Source organism: Trachurus japonicus, chromosome 4 (assembly GCF_045865225.1).
Source record: "Trachurus japonicus isolate A0001 chromosome 4, Traja_1.0".
Lineage (NCBI taxonomy): Eukaryota > Metazoa > Chordata > Actinopteri > Carangiformes > Carangidae > Trachurus > Trachurus japonicus.
The window spans coordinates 21,742,995-21,763,037 of NC_140910.1; the positions used below are offsets into that span (position 1 = coordinate 21,742,995).

The 20,043-nt window shown below is 39.4% G+C and overlaps 3 protein-coding genes across 4 annotated transcripts in view; 2 read left to right on the plus strand and 1 right to left on the minus strand.

The window, feature by feature from the left end:
• abca7 (ATP-binding cassette, sub-family A (ABC1), member 7) overlaps nt 1-3,153 on the plus strand; it is a 35,873-nt gene extending 32,720 nt beyond the window's left edge. For both annotated transcript variants that reach the window (XM_085774687.1, XM_085774688.1), the window contains 2 exons: nt 754-1,003; nt 2,204-3,153. In XM_085774687.1, coding sequence (XP_085630813.1) covers nt 754-1,003; nt 2,204-2,680 — 727 coding nt within the window. In that variant the 3' untranslated portion in view covers nt 2,681-3,153. The remainder of the gene's footprint in view (nt 1-753; nt 1,004-2,203) is intronic.
• Nucleotides 3,154-4,571: 1,418 nt separating this feature from the next.
• LOC146988910 (uncharacterized) lies at nt 4,572-6,959 on the minus strand. Its single transcript, XM_085774689.1, has 3 exons — nt 6,150-6,959; nt 5,369-5,559; nt 4,572-4,833 (listed from the first exon to the last, which is right to left on the minus strand). Exons 1-3 carry the CDS (start codon nt 6,837-6,839, stop codon nt 4,692-4,694), a joined length of 1,023 nt encoding a protein of 340 aa, XP_085630815.1. The 5' UTR covers nt 6,840-6,959; the 3' UTR covers nt 4,572-4,691.
• Nucleotides 6,960-8,288: 1,329 nt separating this feature from the next.
• Nucleotides 8,289-14,613, plus strand: r3hdm4 (R3H domain containing 4). Its single transcript, XM_085774690.1, has 8 exons — nt 8,289-8,487; nt 10,288-10,445; nt 10,630-10,754; nt 11,722-11,839; nt 11,924-12,009; nt 12,692-12,777; nt 13,435-13,490; nt 13,910-14,613. The coding sequence occupies exons 1-8, from the start codon at nt 8,441-8,443 to the stop codon at nt 14,011-14,013; spliced, it is 780 nt and encodes a 259-aa protein (XP_085630816.1). The 5' UTR covers nt 8,289-8,440; the 3' UTR covers nt 14,014-14,613.
• The last annotated feature ends 5,430 nt before the right edge of the window (nt 14,614-20,043 follow it).

A 20,043-nucleotide genomic window follows, 5' to 3' on the forward strand; every position in this document is an offset into this window, starting at 1 on the left:
CATAATATTAACAGTGAGACAGGAAGAATTTGTCAATGATTTTCCTACCATTGATACTGTGTTTTATCTGTCTCTTCAATAACAAGGAGCAGTATTGAAATTTTATATGATTTTTGCATGAAGATGATGAAAACATAATGCCAGTAAAAGATCCCGAGTCTAATCTGCATGCATTATATCACAGGAACATTAGATTCAGATATTTTTCTACAAGAACTAATGCAGATTATGCAAATCAGGCCGATGACGTTGATGCTTTGGTGTCTGCATAAATGTTGAGCAGGGCAATGCATCCTGTCATCAGGCTTCCTGTCACACAAGGGTTTCAAAAAGTCACAAAACAAATGAAAAAACTATTGCATTGAATTTAAAAAAAACTGTTGGCTCACAGCTGTGGGCTTTTAAACATGACGGGTGAAACACAATGCAGCAACCACTCGACCAATCAGAAATTAAGTTCCTTAACCCCTGTAAAGTACCACTACCCCCCCAACCAGAGACTTTTTTGTCGGCAGTTACGCTGGAATTAAATTAGACCTTTGCCCCTCTGGTTGAAACACACATAGTTCCTGCCGTGGAAACCCACCTATACACGCTCTTCTGCATACATTGTCCACTCCTCTGCTTTAAAGGTCATTTTAGATCTGTTGTAGCTGCTGCACCAACTCAAATCCCACTAAACCATAATGATCTAACATCACATTTAAAACATTGACTGTGGCTTCTCTCTCCGTCCTTTGTGTGGTGATTCAGGTTTGGTGATGGATACACCATCATCCTTCGTCTGGCAGACATCAACTCCAACCCGGAGTCGTGTCCCATCAGCGCCTTCATGAAGAACTCTTTTCCCAGCATCGTGCTGAAGGAGCATCACCACAACGTGCTGCAGTACCAGCTGCCCTCTCACGCCTGCTGCCTGGCCCGTGTCTTCAGTGTGTTGGCCGGCAATTATGAGAAGCTGGGCATCATCGACTACTCTGTTTCACAGACCACCTTGGACCAGGTGAGGACAGTGATGCAGCAGAGATGAAAACATTCAAGCTTAAATAAAAAAGAAAAAAAAGAATTAAAGAGAGAGTTTAACATTTTGGCAAATTGGCCCATGGCCAATGTCTTAGGAGTAGGTTCATTACCTTTAATTGTCAGTGCAAGCTATTTTTAGAACGGTGGAGCAGAGCCGCGAGCTGCTCAGAGCTACGCTACGGAGGCTCATGGGATTTCTTGGTTTCCCTCATCAAACTCATCAAATACACAATCCTCCAAAACGCTCTGGTAGACAAGTTGTGACCTGCACATTCACCACGCTATGAGATAATAACAGAACGTTACCAGACAGAGTTGTTTTCGAGGTAAATTCGTGCAAAACCGCTGATGCGCATTCCCGTCAGGGACAGTGTTCCGGCAAGCAGTCACTGCATTTACCTCGAAAACAACTCCATCTCATAACGTTCTGTTATTATCTCATAGCGTGGTGAATGTGCAGGTCACAACTTGTCCACCATGAGTTTTGGAGTTGTTGGATTGTGTATTTGATTAGTTTGATGAGGGAAACCAAGAAATCCCAATAGTCTCCATAGCGTAGCTCTGAGCAGCTCGCGGCTCTGCTCCGCCGTTCTAAAAATAGCTTGCACGGACAATTAAAGGTAACGAACCTACTGCTAAAACTATAGGGATTATGGCAATGGGCAAATTTGCCAAAATGTTTAAATCAGAAGTAAGCAATAATTTTGTGTTAATATAAGTCTTAAATAGTTCCGACAGCAATCACTTACATAGAGTGTTTGGACCGAAACACGGGTCTGTCAGTCACTCTGCTCTGCTCTGAGCCGAGGAGAAAACTTTTCTCATATCCTACAACCTTTATCCAATGAGGAGAGAGAACGGCATGAAGGGCTGTGTGTGCAGCCAAGGGATGCGCATGAATGTGGTGACGTAGGGACGAGGACCAATAGATCCATGACGATGGCGGGGACTGCTAACTCCATCGGCTGACAAGAAGTAGCCAAAACGACCAGATCGCTTACTTCTGCTTTAACTATCCCTTTAACATTATTGATTATTTGTGCAAAATGTGTTCATAGGCTCTGATCTGAGATCTTTGATTGATAGAACAGAGCTCTTCAACAACTAATGAGACTCTTATCTTTAGCTTGATAACTGGCCATTCTGATATTTATTAATTGTGTGACATTCATTTTTGTAGGTGTTTGTCAACTTTGCCAAAGAGCAAACTGATGACGACGGCCTCACAGATGTCGTCATCGGCAACGGGATAGTGCAAACAAACCTGACTGCCAGGATTAACCTCCCAATCATCCAACCCCCTCCTCCTTCGATCACACCCCCCCAGCAAAGCAAGAGCAAGAGTCCACAGCGTCATTCGAAATCGCCTGACAGCAAACCAAAGGAAGGTAAAACAAAACAGGATAAACCGAGCAAAGGCAAATCTAAAGAAAGCAAAACTAGTGGAGAAAAAATCAGCAGCAGCACCTCCATGATCAGATTACCTCGGGCAGAGGAGGACGAGGAGATCCCTCAGACGAGCCGCGGGAGCAGCAACAGTTCGGCACAGGAAGAATCCAGTAAATCCAGTAGGTCGAAACACAAAGGAGACGGCACCAGTCGAGATCCATCTGCTCTTTTTATAGTTGGCAGCAACACACAGGACAGCGCACTATGAAGATACAGGTGCAACTTGAGCAGAGGAAACAGGAACAACTGTAGACAAAAAACTATTATTATTATTATTATTATTATATGAATGTTGTTCCGTGGTGGCAGCAATATTACATTATGCAACACACGATAACTGAGCTAAATGTTTAACAAACGGTGGAAAAGATGGATTTTGACAGTGTTACCGACTTGGTTCAGGCAAAGCGATCCCCTCAGCCTCCTCTGAAGAAAGAACCAAAAGTTATTGTTTCCTAATAATGGCTGTGGTGCCTTGTTCACCTTGTTAATAGATCAGTAGCTTTATAATCTCTTTGGGTTCCTAAATCCCACACTGTGTCTTTTTCTCTCTGTATCAATCCAAAGGTATCGTTTGTTTGTCATTAAGGAATATTATGCTAGGTTTAGAGTAAAAACAATGGGTGGTGGTGCACTGGTGGCTCACCTGTTTAATCATGGACCATCGCTGCCCCCCCCCCACCCAAGAAATGTAATTATTTAAAAAGAAAAAAAAGAAAACAGGCGGTATTCCTCAGGGCTCAATCATTAGACCCCTCACAATCACATCTTTCAAAGCACTTTAAAAAAAAATGCTGCAGACAGTTGTGCAATAGCTGAAGTTAAATGTGTTACATGTAACTATTTAGATGATTTTATATGGGACGTCGAATAGCTCATTTGGTAGAGTAGGCAACCCATAAACAGAGGCTGTAGTCCTTGTTGCGGCCCCAGGTTTGATTCCACCTGGTGGCTCTTTGCTGCGTGTCATTCCCTCTCTCTCTCTTTCTCCCCATTTCCTGTCTCTCTCCAGCTGTCCAGTAAATAAAGGGTGTAAAAACCCAAGAAAAAATACTTTAGAATAGAAAAAGAAGATTTTTTTAATGCCAGAGAACATTTACGTGGATGTAAATGTTTTATGAACAACATAAAGTTTCTCTCATGTGGAGAGAATTCTTACTGCAAGTTCATTTTCCAATACCTCTTAGATATTGAATGATGAACTTCACAAATTTTATTGTCTTGTGAATCAAGACATTTTTGGCAATATTGTTTTTTTTATTTCATTTTTTATTTTATGTGATTTATCATTGGGTGCAATTGCTGTCATTGTCAAAAATGTATACCTGGGATTGGGTGAGGGGTGGGGAGGGGTCTTTATTTTTGGCTGGTATTTATTCTTTTTTTGGGTTATTTAAAAATGAAATCATGTTTTCTTTGTTTTTCCATCTGTCAAATGTAGACGAATCAGACATCCAGACGTCAGTTCTTTCATTGTCTGCAAACCTCGTTTAATTATTATAAAATATTGAAATATAATGTATAAAAATATTTTTATTTTAGTTTTGAAGTTTACAAACAGGGGTCAATCTACATTCTTCTGTCGTTACTAATTAATTTACGTTATCCAAATTACAGCAATTTTAATCAAGGAAAAAATAGTAAATCATGATCAGTCAATCGATCAATAGTCATGTTTCATCTGGGCTGTAAACACGAGATACAACAATGATCAACATTTGTTTTTTAATTTATTTTATTTGGTTATTTTTTCTATTCAAAAAATGACACAGCTGACTGAATGTCTGAAGCAGGTTGTTACTGCACTGTAATGCACTGTTACATATTAAGAGGATTGTTACGACAGTAACTACAGTATTGGCATGAGATAAACATAACATATCAGTAGAGTTTCATCCCAAAATGCAGATTGAAATATTATAATTCAGTGTTTAAAAAAGGTTCAATGTACTGGGGGGAAATGACATATTTTAGAAACTGTTATTATATTTGTCTCATTTTGGAATGAAAGTCAATACCAACAAATGTACTCAAAAGGTATTACGTTTTACAATTGTACTTGAACATGCATTTAACTGTGTATCTACTATAAGATATACATAAATATATTAGTGTAGAAAAAACAAAGGGTTCATGTCTGTTGTGAATGTCTTGTCCTGAAGGAAATAAAAACATTGTTTGCTGTATGCTGTTTATGCAGTCTTGCTGTTTTTGCTGAGTCACTGCAGCATGGTCGAAGTCAGGAGGTTTTTCCTCGTCAAAGCGAGGACGAGAGTGGGTTTAGGTGTAGAAAGCAGCGGAGGGAGGCTCCTCCGTCCGTTGGTGCTCTTCCCACTCACTGATGTTTGTGTTACTGCTCTGCTGTTGAAAGAAAGAGTCAACACCCTTTATAAGCAGTTTTTAACTTGCCACCATGTAATTATACACAGCAGGAAGGACATTTATTAAAGTGAAGGATTTATAAAGTCATATAATCAGGATCTAGTAACTATTAGTATTTTTGGTTTTAAATCACCAATCTATCTGATATTATGTTTGTTTCTGACAGAAACAGTTTTAGGTCTATCCTTTAAAACTCAATATTAAACCCAAATTCTCTGTTTCAGCCGTCACATATTTACATTCCTTCTCCTCCACAGACTGCAAATTAGTTTTAACATCTTTTTTTATCTATTTCCACACAGTCAGTATGAACATGCGCACTGGATTTCCTGTCGTACCAGTTGACAACTAGCTATATGAGAGATCAAAAAAGTATCTAGTAAGTATCTAAACATGCATGAGACTGTAACCTTTGTGTAAACCTGATCATCTTCTTCTACGTTCTCCTTTTGTACTGAACAATGTGGCTCTGCAGTATTACTTTTTTTAAAAAAACCAAAGCCACTAAACATACATGTTGGCTGGACCGGTCTTCTCTCTCAGGCCTTTTTCACCAACAGCCATGAGGAGGTGATCCCCCTGGACTTGCCCCCATGATCCCTCAGTGTGGCTTCTCCTCTGCCTCATTAGTTTCTGTGTGACTGTCTGCAGCAGGACGTCCAGACTGGACAAGGAGATGTTGGGAAGACGAAACTCAGGAGATCTCTGGAAAGAGAACAAATGTCATCGGCAAACTGGGGTTCAAGTCTTCATTATGTCATTATTTTTCAATGGTTTTGTGTTTTTATTTATTCTATAACTTTGATATGAGCATGACAAAGATACCTTTTCTTTTTTTTAAAAGTGTGTGATATATAGTAGCCTGAACTCCTTACAGGTTTTATTTCAAACCTGATTGTGTCTCACCTCTAAAGATGTTTTAAAAACATGTTGATGGTAGAAATTGGAGTAAAGGCATGAAATGTTTCTCAACATCTGCTTAATCAAATGAAGGGGTAGCTGGAATATTTTCTATCTGTTGTGTGTGTGTGTGACCACAACATCTAGTCAGTCATTGCTCAGAAAAGGTACTGCAACTTCTGGCTTTTAAATTTCAACATTTCCTCATTACAGCAGAGCCAGACCTGTCGGTGCGATGCAATTTCTCCAGGTTTCTAATGTTGACTCACATGAATCCTACTTTCCCTGAAGCTATACTTTAACTGAACAAGAAGCATTTCTGTTTGAACAAGGCCCTTTGGCACTCTGTCTACTGTCGGGATTTTCATCAAATGAGCTTTTGTAGTCAAACTCACACATTTAGAGAACAGGGGGTTGTCTATCCAGGGCCTGCCGTGTGATTCATGTCCTGTAATTGGTGATTTGCCATCATCACAGGCTTCAGTTGTTAAGGTTGGAGAGATGGTTGTTGTTTTCTCAGATGAACCGATGGGAGGTAGAGGAGTGAGAAACTTCTTTGTCTCCTGATGGTCACAGCATTGAAGAGCTGGTTTAAGTGGCACAGGTGGCAGCACAAACAGAGGACTGAGTGACGGTGCCTCAGTGTCTCTGTCCAGTGTTTGTTGGAGTAATTTGGTGACCGATGAGTTATTCTGGCTGCTGGTTTTTGGTCCATTTTCATTTATACAGCTGATATCTTCCTCTTTCTCCTCAACCTCTTCCTCCTCCTCCTCCTCCACTGGCTCCTTGGCTGAAGCTAAAACAGGCATCAAGTTGACACAAAGCCTCATTATATTCCCCGATGTCTCACATGTAGTTGTGTCCTTTTTTGTGGTGGATCTGCTGCTGACAGATGTGGTCACTTTAACTTTCTCCTTTCTTGGCTTCACAATCCTCATCCTGGGAACTGATTTCTTCACTTCACGCACGATGATCGGACATGGGTCTGGTGGTTCATGTTTTTCTAGTTTTACCGTTTTCCTCTCTTTGCCCATCGCAGTATCCGGACAAAAACACCCCAGTGAATCTTCTCTGATGTTGCCCATGCATTTCTCAAAAAAACAAAAACAAAAAACAAAATGTTGTTCAGACAAAGAGTGTGTTTGTTTCCCTCCCCACCAAAATGTCTCAGCTTCTTCTCCCTCAGTAGCAGTGAGAACAGCTCAGAACAATAAGAGGACTATGTAGCAGGCCAATTAAACTGGCTGTTATGGCAACATGCACACAAACCTCAGTCACTCTTAATGAAGTGGAAAAAAGTCCTTTGTTATTTGAGATTTTGCGTCAGTGCTTGAGATGAACACACTCTAATACAGGATTATGATGACAATGCAGGTGGCCGTGCCTTTATTTTGGAAATTATGACAGGAATTTTTGTTTGATGGGATTTGCCAAAGATTGACTATTGGTAAGATGAATCACTATACAGTCATGCACATTTTTATCTGATTTATCAAATAAAAACAAAAAAATCTGTTAATTTAGATTATTTTACTGGTGATGGTACTTGATGTTGTTATTCTAACCGTAACTCTAACTTGAAATATTAAAAGAGCCCTGCTACAGTTTTTATCCGAAATACATTTTGAAACTGCACTGATCAGTAGCCTGTTTCTGTAGCTGTCACAAGGGAATCAAATAAATGGGAATCATGATATGTGTTGCTCAAAGCGACAAACCCACAGATAATTATCGGCTGTGCAATTCACCTCAACTTTATAGTGTTTTAGCAATTTTCAGCTCACTGTCTTGCTTTTACAGCCCATGCACATATCTTTTATTTTTTTATTTTAACCTGTGTTCCCTGTTTGTCCCTTGTTCTCCCCTCATTTTATCTTAGTTTGCTGGAATATCTGGATTTCTTAGAATAAAATCCAAACCTGCCGAAATTAAATTATTAAACACGTAGGCTATAGCTACACATTTCCTATAGCCTATATGTGAAATGGCAAAAAACAAACAACAACAACAAAATCATTTTTTATTTTATGTGATGGTGCAACTGTCAATGAAGGGTATTGATAACTTGGGTGAGGAGTGGGATGGGGCATCTATTTCTGGCTGCTATTCATTCTTCTTTTTTTTTCTTTTTTTCTTTGGTTTTTTAATAATGAGGTCATGTTTTCTTTTTGTTGTTCCATCTGTCATATGCAAAGGAATCAGACCTCCAGATGTCAATTCTTTAAAATGCCTGGAAGCTTCATTTAGATTACTATAAGATAGCCTATAAAATAGAAATATTTTAGATTTTTTGTTTTGAAGTCTACAAACAGACTGACTAAATGACTAAATTAAATTATTTAACATGTATACACGTTTCCTTAAATGGTCTTAAACATGTCAAATTAAAGGCATTAGAAGAGATACATGGTGGTGATTATTAGTAGGCTACTATTATTATTATGTTTGAGAGTTGTACCAGGTTTAGCCGCAGAGTGAGACCTCCCATAAAAAGAAACAGAAGCAGAGTGAGACCTCTGTCCTGTTCTCCTCTCTCTGTGTGTAGTGGGAGGACTCCCTGCCTCCCTGTCCAGCTAAAACCAGACAAACACTCTGGTCTCCCTGTGTTTTTTAAAACTCAACAACTGTGTTAATTTACTAACACTACGGCACAGTAAATCCACGCAGCTGGTTCTGCTCCAATAAAATGGTCGTTTTGACAAATGACAACCATGAAGACGAGCGGGATTATATGTGAGTGACACTTACAACGTTAGCGAGCTAATCTTAGCATTAGCCACAAATTAAAACGGGCTAGTTTAGTTAGCTCGGGTTATCGCCAGGTTAGGGGCTGTGGGGAGGATTACATCATCCGAAATGCTGCCTTGTGTTACTTGTTTGGCTGTTTGTTCTAGTTTGGTTAATGTGCAAAGACTATTTTTGTTTGAAAAGCTACAAACAGAAAGCTATTAGCTGTTAGCCGCTAACTAGCTGACCTGGATATGTTTCGTGCAGTTAAATCCCATCAGGGTGTTTCCTCTTATGTTTTTTATTTATTTCATCTATCACCGAGCTGCTTATCGTCGCTTCTGAGTTTCTCCCACAACATTTGTCTAGTTTATATATCGTGGCTCTCCTTGTTTGACCTGTAAAGGTGAAGTTGTAGAAGTGACCATGTAGATTTAATGTGTTGAATCTGTGCTACAGCAGCCGACCTGACCTGACCGCTGAGCACAGTTCAGTCTGACATTACCAGACACAAATAAGCCAGGTAGGGAGGGACAGTGGTGTGTTGTTTTGCTGCAGTGTTGCTTTAAACGTGCAGGGATGACTGAGTCTAAAAATGGCATTTCAACTGAGCAGGCTGGCAGAAGGAGGCGCCCACTGACCTACATCTGCTGCTGCTGCTGCTGCTGCCTCTTATTTCTCTGATCCATATAAAGATACTGCTGAGAAGAAATCATGCAGAACAGCTCATTAAAAGCCTTGTTTCCTGTCTGAAACAGGAGCAAATGTTAAAGCACAGTGGGGAGCACAGATTTCAGTTTTTTTAAGACCAAGTGTGAGCCAGCAGGAAAGAAACATTAGTGTTGTTGGTTTTGAATTTGATTTAATGTGCAGGTTGTCACCAAATCTGCGTTTTTAGCATCTTGCTGCAACTGAGGTGTTGAGTTTCAGCTGATTCAGCACTCTGCTGCTCCAGTGCAGGCCTACACTAGAAAGGGGAAAGCCACTCTCAAGCCCTTAATGACTGCTTCAAGGCGTTCATGTTGATGATTATCTTCACCTCTAATGGCCAATAGCTGTTGCATTTTTCTTCATCTCTCACTGGATAACATTCAAAGTAAGATAGTGTTGTAAAAATGCACTGTATGCCCTGTCGTGTTACAATTGTTATTCATAGCTTCAATCACAAGGCCCATATTTATAGATATGACACTTCACACCAGCATCCAGCAGTTCTAGACTTAGTACGCTATTGATGAAGAAACAGGAGCATACAAGCTCAATGTCCACCTCACATCTGGAGCACCAGACCCTCGTCGACTCCAAATGACACTGTGTGAGCTTAGAAGTGTCAGCTTCAAGTAGAGCAGCACAATTCAGACTGCAGCAGTGGAGGAATAAATGGTTAATTGTTGTGAAGTGAATGGCAATTAGGTCAGATGAAAAGCTTATTGTCTGGTGCTGCTATCGCTGTGTGCATTGGAGTTGTTGTACTTTTGAGTTTCTAGATGTAAGATATTAGGGGCTTGGCTTGTCAGTGATGTACATGTTAAATCATAATTACAACTGGAAAATGTGAATTTCTGTGGTAGCCTTGTGTGCCTGAAAACCAAGCATATAGTCAAAGACATTAAACCTGTCTTGATAATGTGAACACTCAAAAGTCATGAAATTGAGAATCTTTCCCCACTGTCCATCCCATGTAGTATAGACGTGGCATATGTCGTCAGTATCAACATGTCTGACTGTATACTAGGCTACATAATACACAGAGTATGGCTGATGTATGTGCCTCTACACTCAGTGACATTGCTCTGTCTTCCCCAGCCTGATAGAGGAGCGGAAATGCACCTCGCTGCCCAGCTCTCCTGCCAAACGTGTGTCTCCCACCAAAAGGAAGCAGTTTTTTATCAACCAAGCCATCCGCAACTCGGACCTCACTCCCCGAGCCAAAGGCAAGAAGAGCCAACGCCGACAGGAGAACTGTAAGCTCTGATTTCACATGTTCAGATTATTTCAAGTCCCTTGTGTCAGTGCTTTCAATGATGGGAAAATATTTAATTCAGAGTTGCTACATAACTGCACTTTAAATTCATTCACCTGTCGTTGAAGTTTTGCTAATGTTGGCCACTGCCCGTCTGTCTCTTCTCTCCCTCTCTGAAAAACCAGCTCGCTACCTTGCCAATCTTCTTGAGAAGGAGGAGTGCACCAAAGATGAAGTGGAGTTCTGCAGCAGTACTCCAGCCATCCCATCCATCTTCACTGAAGCCTGCACCAATGGAAACTACATAGAGGTAAGACAGCTGTGTTTGAACGTGGCTGAGGATGTTTTTGTCTCAGATGGTTAAGGGGAACTTAGGCAAGTCCCGTCGCTTTTCTGCTGTTTTGCTAACCTTCCTCCTGGCCATGTGCATTCGTTTACAATGAAGCCAGCGAGAAATCAATCAATAGAGTGGTGCATATCATATATACAATGTTACAACATGTATTTGTTTAGTCTTATCTGTCATAAACAAGAGATTAAGGGTTACAGGGCGCGTTTGTGTCGCGGTGCACAGAGACGAGAGCCGGGACACTGGGGCGGCGGCGGCGGCACTGATCTTACAAAGTTGTTTTTCAGCTAAGAGACGCTACATGGAAGGCAGAGAGCCTCCGTTCTCCCTCGTTACAAGTTAAATGTCATTTATGAAACCATCACAATTACTGCAAAGCTGTTGAATTAAGTTAAAAATGTAGCATAGAGGTTTCGTATGCACATATGCTATGTCTAATACTATCTAATTGATTGAGTGTTAAATGGTTTCATTTAGGTTTCCTACAGATCCATCAACATCTGTGTTGATCCTTAAGAAGTTCCTTTAAGGTTCTGCTCCTATGTGTGGTGGCTGTTTCAGCCTCTTGAATAAGATATCATTTCTTCCAGTGTGGTGCCGAAGTGTCGAAACATTCGGTGAGAGGTGAAAGCTTTTAGTGCAGGCAAACAACCAGACCATACCGTCATAATGAGCTTGCTAAAGTACCAGTAGAAAAGATGAGCTCATTCATATTTGGCCAGCTCTACCGCAGTGCATCACTGAGTGCTGGCTCAGGCTCCAGCTCTGCTTGTGTGCGAGACAGACAGCCATTTATCAAATTTAAGATAATGCATCATTTTCTAGAGCCACTCTTTGACAGACATGAGACATCAAATCCATCATGACCCATTAAAATAACTGCCAGTTTTTACACTGACTAGTTTCCCTCATTGTCGGGTTGTTGTAGCCGTGGAATGACTTCATGAATTGCTCTGGAGAGGAGCAGGAGAGGCTGTTGTCTCAGCTGGAGCTGGACGAGGCCAAGAAGAAAAGCACCAACCGACTCCTCAAAGACCAGAGGAATGGTGAGCGCCACAGGCTGAGTTACAGTTGTGGGCCAGTTGTTTAAAGTACGGCTGTACAGGTTACCGTCACTCCTCTCTTTACAGTAAATCCTGCCTTCACTGCTCAGGACTGCTTCCAGAGGATCGATCGCAGGCTGCGAGCCACTCTGAGAAGAAAACAGATCCCCATGGTGAGTGTCCAGTCCTCTTCTTGATAAGTCAGTGTTTGATCACTGATCATGTCCTGTAGGTATAGATTTCTAGGCGTGGTAACAGTCTATGCACAGTATAGTAGCTTCAGACTCGAGCTCAAGATGTCCGAATTGTCATGACAACTGCTCAAAGACATGTTTTTGATTAGTCTTTTCTGCTTCTCTGCTGCCTGGCATCAAGTCCAAAGTCTATGTCAAATCAAATCAACTTTATTTGTCCCACCAGGGGAAATTTGTCTTGGGCAAGGGAGTTATGACAGCTGCCATGTACATGTAAAACATCCATACAAAATATATAATATACAATACACCATGTTTCTTTCTCTTAGTTAGCCTGTGTATTATTACCTTCAAGTTATTATTTTTATTTATTTATTTAATCCACAAAATGTTAGAAAATTGTGAAAAGTATTTTCCCAAAACTCAAGGTGACAATTTTATGTTTTATTCAGTTCGATCACTGAACACCAAACCCAAAGAATTTCTATTTAAAACTATATAGAACAGAGAACAGCATCAAACACTAACACGTGTTCTTCTAGATTTTGGCAAACCACACCACATGGATTTTAAAACAGCACTAGATCTCATGTGGCAAAGATCACATTGGCCAAGGTGCTGAATCAGATTCACTCTCTGACTGTGCTGTTTGTCTTCACAGGGAACTCTGGAAGTACTTGAGGAAAATCTCCTGAGTTTCTTCAAAGCTCAGCCACACTCAGTTTACACAACCAACCTCACCAGCAGGTAGAAAATCCTCTTTCATATATTCAGCCTGAAGCCCTGAAATGGGGTCCTTCAACAAAAGTCAACATAAAAGATATTCTGTTGTCATCCACAGGCAGTTTGATGTTTTTTTCTTAATACCCCCAAATCCCTCAGTAACAAATGGGAAAGTGCTCACTATTATACGGCTGTGTAGAGCCACATTCAGACCAAATTTAAACCTGTGTGAATAAAACACTCCTGTCAACACGTTTACCTGGTCATGATCACAGGATGACAAATCCTGTCTGAGTTTCATAAACTACTGTGTTGTGTTGTCCTGATTAGACATCAAACTCTTAAGTGTTACTCAAACCGAGCTTCCTGCATTGTGTTTCAACACAACTGCGCTTACACAGCCCCTTTGGATTGTGTTAACACATTTTCATCACCCAAATAGAGGATAATGGTGTTTATGCACCTAGAAAACTAGTCTATATTATATTATATTATATTATATTATATTATATTATATTATATTATATTATGGAGAATGTGAGAGAAAGGTTTTACACAAATATACATATATTAATGGATCTCTGTTGAGATAAACTGGTAGATTCATAACATAAGCAAATGATTTCAGGTCTGAAGGAGGAGCAGAAGTCATTTCTCTGTTGTTTTGTGTTTGTAAATCAGTTTTGAGAGACTGCTGCTTCACGCTGCCTGCCAGTACATGGACCTCGTCTCTGCAAGTGAGTGGAAACGGCAATGCATTGGTGTATATCAGAGTAATCAGAATTATGTCCATCTGTGTGAAGCCAAGTAAACATCCGTGACACTGGCATTTGTCCACTGAAATAAACTGTAAATAAATCCTTATATTAGTTCAAAGGCCATAATGTTTCCCTGCCTCTAAATATGTGTGGTGGGTTGTTTTTTAGTTTCATGGCTTCTCCACATTAATGATGAGCAAATACAAAGGAAAACATTGAACACTTATATTTTGGCAGATCGGTTTTGACAAACCTTGACCAACCAGCACTTACAGACATAACTAGAGAGTAATTTCTCCTCCCCTGTTTAAGCAGCTCTGGCTGGACTAACAAAGCTATTGTAATGTGTTTGTGTCACATGAGTGTGATCAAAGTCTGTTTTCTTGTTGGACCCTCAGGCATTGACAACAACGGGTCACGTCAGACTGAAGTGGTGAACAAACAAGAAGAGTTCCTGCCTCCTACACTTCAGCTGTCTGCCTACCTGGAGCGGATGAGCTGAGACCAGGGCCCAGTTTCCTCTGCATGGCGGCTCTGGAGCTTGGAAGGATGTAATAGATAAGGTGCACCGCAATCTGTGTGTGGTAGTTTGTGTAATGTCAACTTAACTCCGACAAACAGCTGAAAGATGCTTCCTTCCGGTTGTTCTCTGGTTTCTGTTGTATTTTAATCTAATCAGAGTTCAGCAACCTCCTGTATGTAAACAGGCTTTGCATACATCCAAAATGTTACATGTAAAAATGTTAGCATGACAGTCTGCTAACTGTATGTTTGTTATAATGCTGATGTTGGCATTCAGCTAAAAGCACAGCGCACCCACCCACCCATCTGAGGCAGACAAAGGAAGGAAAAACACGGTTTGAGTTCACGACATAGTCTTTTCTTGCACTATCCTCAGGCCAGATTTCCTGCTTCACAGGCAAAGATCTAAATGTAGTGAAGTTGTCAGCTGTTTTTCATCCATCCAACAAATTCTAGTGTAGTTAGCAGTTACCGGTAATTCGTCAACTAAGCAAGAAGAAAAGTGTTCACTGGACACTGGAGAAGTAAATGTTCCAAAAAAAAAACCCCAACAAAAAATGACAACAATAAAACGTGAAATGATAGATGACAAGCTACCATAGTATGTTGTACAGTGTGTGCCATTTTGAGTACCGGTAGTTCAGTCAAAAATGCACACAAACTTCAACCAATAGAGTCGACAGGAAAATTAAAACAGCTCATGTGGAGACATTTTTAAAAACTTGACATGCTCTAACGTGCCTCTGCTCTCATTCACATTATGTTTACATCATACAATTAAACAGGTATTGGTCCTGATGGGCAGTCTAACACAGTGTGACATGCAGTTAACTCATGGTTAAGTTTCTTGAATTATATCATTCAAGTTTGGGGTTGGTAATGTTCCCACGCTTGTGAACCCATGCCTGATATTCATTTCAGTGAAGCACAACTTTATAGCAGTAAATAATGACAAAAAGCAAAAAAAAAGTGTATGGACTATGTAGGACAGACGGAGGCAGGTGCTCTACCACAACAGGAAATGTGTCTCTGCCTGAAGGATTTGCCTGTAGGATTTGTGTTAAGTGTGAGATATAAAGCATGAATATTAATAATCTCTGTATAACATACACAGAAACATCTCTCATCATCATAGGTAAAAAAAAAAAAATCACTGTCTGTTTTCAAGGGTGTAAAATACTTGGAATACGCATGCATGGGAAGTATAGTCATTCTTTCATGAGCATCTCTGTGTTACGTATAAGAAGAAAACTCACTCTTTACAGTTACAACTTCTTCAGGATCTGCTATGGGGGATTTTTTTGTTTGTTTTTACGATGTATGTATCTTTCTCAGCTCCTTTTGTCTGAGTCATGTCTACACTGGTTGTGTTCCAGCTGCTTTTCTTCATCTAGAGAGATACAATCACGTTCAGCAACAGCATGGTCACGCAACCGTTGTGTTGCTGATGTGCTGCTTTCACTGCACACTGGTGTAGACAAGGTGTCAATGTTATGTCAGTCAATATTCAACCACAAGATAAGGTACTATACTCTTCTTAAAAACTGCCAATGTCCCTATACTTTTCAATTTATTGATTTCTTTTCTTTTTTTTTCTTATTGCAACATGTACAATGTTTACGTTGTGTACACTTAACACAAAACTACAACTATTAACAGCCTGTGTCTTACATGAACTGGTACCATGGTTTTAAGGTATACTGTATGAACAGTAGATGTGTTATACTAAAGGATGAATGATAACATTTAAGGTGTTTTGATGGTTTAAAAAAAGAAAAAACCTGCTGAGTTTTGACTCGGCAGGTGTGTCTCATCTCAATATTCTAACCTTTACAACCCCACAAAAGCACTTCTGCCTTACAAACACAAAAGTTTGTGTGTTTTTTTCTGTACATGTATTTCTACATTTGTACTTGACAAGGTTTTGGAAACACTTAATCCAGGTTATTTAAAAGAGAAAAAAAAAAATCGTATCCCTTATTTCTTTGGATGGCGTCTTTAACTTGACCTATCGGTGCATTTTGTCAACAACCAAAGTTCGTTTGCGCGTTTGTTTGTGTGGAAATCCAACTTCTCAGGCTTTCGATTTCTCACTCTGAATGTCATGTAGTGATTTCACATGGTGTCATTTTCAGTGTACTGTATACTCTTGTCGAGATGAACTTGTTTGGCACTGCCAACTTTTTAAATGCCCGTAGAAGTAGTTGTGCTGTAAATAATGAACTCAGATAATTGACTCGTGCCAATGTTTAGATGGAAAAAAGCCTATAATTGTCTCAAAGCTTTATACACTAGGATTGTAACATCTTTGTGTATATAATGACATGTGTGCTTCGATACCTATTTATAATTATCACTGCAACTATTAAAGGAGTTAAGATAATTTTTTTTCTCATTTTATTGTGTACTTTTTACTTCAAACTATTAAAAGCCATGTCTGAAAAGATGCTTTTAATAAATGTCAGTTTAACTCCACTCATCTACTGTTTTTTCACCATTGTAATTAAAAATGGGTCTTGAGTTTGCTGACTTAACTTCATACAGGTATAAATATCATATAGATTAATGGTAAAGTCCTGTATTCCAAAGTACAAATACAGAAATATTGGAAACAAAATCTTATGAAAACATGAAAAGCAGAAGTAGCTGTTATGCAAGAGTGACCGCTTTCAGTGTATTGTTTGTCCCTCTACAGTTATGACTGACGTAGTAAATGCACTCTGTTACTTTCCACTTTGTAATCTGCACGTGAACCTGTTGCCGTGTGACCACCTTATCATTGATCATATCATTCACATCAGTGCAGTGCATACGATGTGCCTGACCACATGACATGACAACCGGTTGTCTTTGCTGGTGTAAAATATGGTGCTGGGCTACGAAGAACACAATCAGATTGCACATCATGTCCAAATTCACTCGGGGGTGTGAATACAAGTTTAGAAAGATAAAACTTGGATTTTTCTGTAAACAGAAAAACAGACTTTGATGTAAATCTAAAAATGTTCTCATGACCAGGCAACTGCAGACTTTGATTTACAACCAGTTATCCTTCAAAGGAGAAATTTTATGTCCTCTTAATGTCAGCAAATCCAATCAGAAGGGTAAAACCAACATGACATTAGGCTACCGCAGTGCTTTTCAACTTCACCACACTGTATTTCTCAGCCTCACACTCACTGCTTCCTAAAATAGTTGTAGGTTTATAACAACATCTTAAGATAAGTCCTTAAATAGGAGTAAATTGTAGTCACCAGTTTTTGTGCCACACCCTGGTCATTGGATTGATCAAAAATAAACTAATGAAGTAATAAAGAAACATGTCAGCGAGTGAGGTGATGTTCTCAGTAATGTGTTTTCAATAGTTTCTGGATAATGGCGCTGTTCTTTGGCAAAGATGAAGACGCTGCACTTTACTTTAGGCAATACTTCAATTCATTGTTTCAAAGGAAACTTGCTTCATGGTTCCAACAAACCTGAACTACAATATCAAACTCTGAGGCATATTATTAACACAAAAACAACAAATACCAATCTGTAAAATACACAAAGTAAAATAGTAAAATACACAAAAACAAGTGAAAACTAGCGAATAAGATACAAATACCAGTAACACAAATTCACTGAGGTGGTGTAGGAGATTTTAAGCCTTCGACAAAATGATATAATGATGATATAAATATTTCAAAAAAAAAAAAAATTAAGGTTACATGGTAGATGCATAGAGGTAATATCAGTACGAGTGTTGCCTTAAATTTGTACCAGTAGATGGCGTATTCGTGCAGTGAAACATGGCATGAGTGGCCACAAGGGTTTGAATTTAGCATGAGAACACTGTAAATGTGCTGAATCAACCATTTGCACATGTTGTTTTAAATACTGGAGCTGCAACACGGCTTTGAAAAGTGGTGCATAAAAGGTTAAAGATGAGATAACGTAAACACTCTCCGCCATAAATGCCAACGGAGAAGAACTTGAACACTCAAAATTATTAACGCAGCTGTTTGGATAAATGACAATCTTTTTTTTTTAGTTTTTTTTTTTTTTAGCTATTTTAAGAGCTAGGAAATTTTGCTCTTTGATTATTGGCAGTGTTTATAACAACCAACATATGTATTTGTATGTGTGTGTGTGTGTAGCATATATATGTGTTTATATAGGCCTACAGTATACAGCACTTGTGTGTAGACAGCACTGTGTGTGTGTGTGTGTGTGTGTGTGTGTGTGTGTGTACTGTATAATAACCATACAGTGTGTAGACAGCTGACAGACACTGTTAACTGTACTCAGCTGAACTAGACCAACCTTTGCAACATTATTTACATAATGATTAAAGTCAACATGTCTTCTATTGTTTGTTAAAAACTCTAAGAGTCTGACTCAACATCAACCTGAAATCATTAAAACTGTATGTTTTGTCAAGATGCCAGATTATATCTAAAGAGTTCATTAGTATTTTGCACCATGTTGTATCCTCATCCCTGATGTTTCCCTGTGGCTTCTTGCAGCGTCTCCCATATTTGACCCCATCCTGGCACAGATCGGCTCGAGTGGGAATGCATCAGTCATCTTTAATTATTTTTGTATCAAGTGTGAAATTATAGCTTTCGTCACCACGGGGACACATTTGATTTTGATTTCATCTCTCACTGTATCAAGTGCCATGAACGTACTCCTCTCTGGGGTCCTGTTACCTCTGATGAGGCAGAGGGGAGGATCGTTTTTCTGTTTTAAATATCTTTGAGGGCTTTATCTGAGTAAGCAGCTGCAACTGTGCTCACTATAAAATCACATGTGGAAAAAAATGATGAGGCCCGTAACTTTTGAAAGCACTCAGCAATTGTGGGATATGGAAAGAGAAGGCTATTGCAAATGGCATGATATGACCTCTGTGACCTTTTCACATTTTTTCACCTACAAATATAATCTCTGAGCTTGTCAAGCTGTCAATTTGAGACGCCTAAACACAGCTTTATCTTGATCAAATTGGAACAAAGACCAAGCAGTAGCTATTCGAGAGATGTAATCATTAGATGAGCAATCAATTGGTTGATTGACATAAAATGGCAAATATCTTTAGGTTCTGACACTTGTTCTGAGAAAGAAAAAAACATAATTTCAATGCAAGTATGTTGGTTTTCCCTGTTCCCTGGTGTTTTTATGGATGGAACAATTGATTGTTGCAGAAAATAAATGTCAGATGCGCTGATAATGAAATAAATCGATGGTTACTGCGGAGTGAGAGGAGTGCCATAAAAAAGAATAAACAAAATAAAAATCTGGAAACAAATAGACAGGAATGTGGTGTATAAACCAAAACACATAAAAGGAATAAAAACAATGGTTTTCTTATTCCTTATACTAGTGCCAAACTGTCAATCAAATGGCTCTCTGCATGTTTAGTCAACTCCTGCACACATGAGTCCAGCTTTGGCGGTAGCTTAGGCAACAGGAAGTAGACATGAGCTGTGCAATATTGGCAATTTCATTATTTCATTTACACTTGCTTTCATTTAAGAGAGATTGAAATCAAGAGGCCTTGTCACTGCATTAAAATACAATGAAATTGCAACTGCCCATCACAGTGGGGCATTAAAATCATACACATCATAAGAGCAGGAAAACAGGAAAAAACACACATAAAAAGCATAAAAACAAAGGACGAGGTAGGTTAAAAGAAGATAAGGAGACAAATACAACATAGAAGGGTAAATGTTGATAAAGTGCTTGTAAGTGGTGGTGTATATGGGTGTTGTGGAATTACTGTGTGTTTGGTGAGAGTCTGGATGGCTTTGGGGGAAAAAACTGTGCAAGAGTCTGTTGGTGCGTGTTTTTGTTGACCTGCATCGCCTCCCTGAGGGCAGAAGTTCAAAATGGATAGATAAACATGTATTTCTTTTGCTCTTATATATGGTTATTCCTTTTTTCATGACACTCATATGACTCCACAGTATGGTTGCAGCCTTACAGGTCGCCTGTGGTGGTGTATTTTGACCTTGCCTTTGCCTTG

Bases quoted from the DNA above. Each gene is read 5' to 3' on its own strand.
- r3hdm4 (XM_085774690.1), top strand. From the start codon at position 8,441: ATGGTCGTTTTGACAAATGACAACCATGAAGACGAGCGGGATTATAT. The intron at 12,778-13,434 runs GTAGAAAATCCT...TTTGTAAATCAG, and splicing joins ACAACCAACCTCACCAGCAG to TTTTGAGAGACTGCTGCTTC. The intron at 13,491-13,909 runs GTGAGTGGAAAC...TTGGACCCTCAG, and splicing joins CATGGACCTCGTCTCTGCAA to GCATTGACAACAACGGGTCA.
- LOC146988910 (XM_085774689.1), bottom strand. From the start codon at position 6,839: ATGGGCAACATCAGAGAAGATTCACTGGGGTGTTTTTGTCCGGATACT. The intron at 5,560-6,149 runs GTGAGTTTGACT...TTCTCTTTCCAG, and splicing joins ACCCCCTGTTCTCTAAATGT to AGATCTCCTGAGTTTCGTCT. The intron at 4,834-5,368 runs GTATGTTTAGTG...TTCTTTCAACAG, and splicing joins AAGACCGGTCCAGCCAACAT to CAGAGCAGTAACACAAACAT.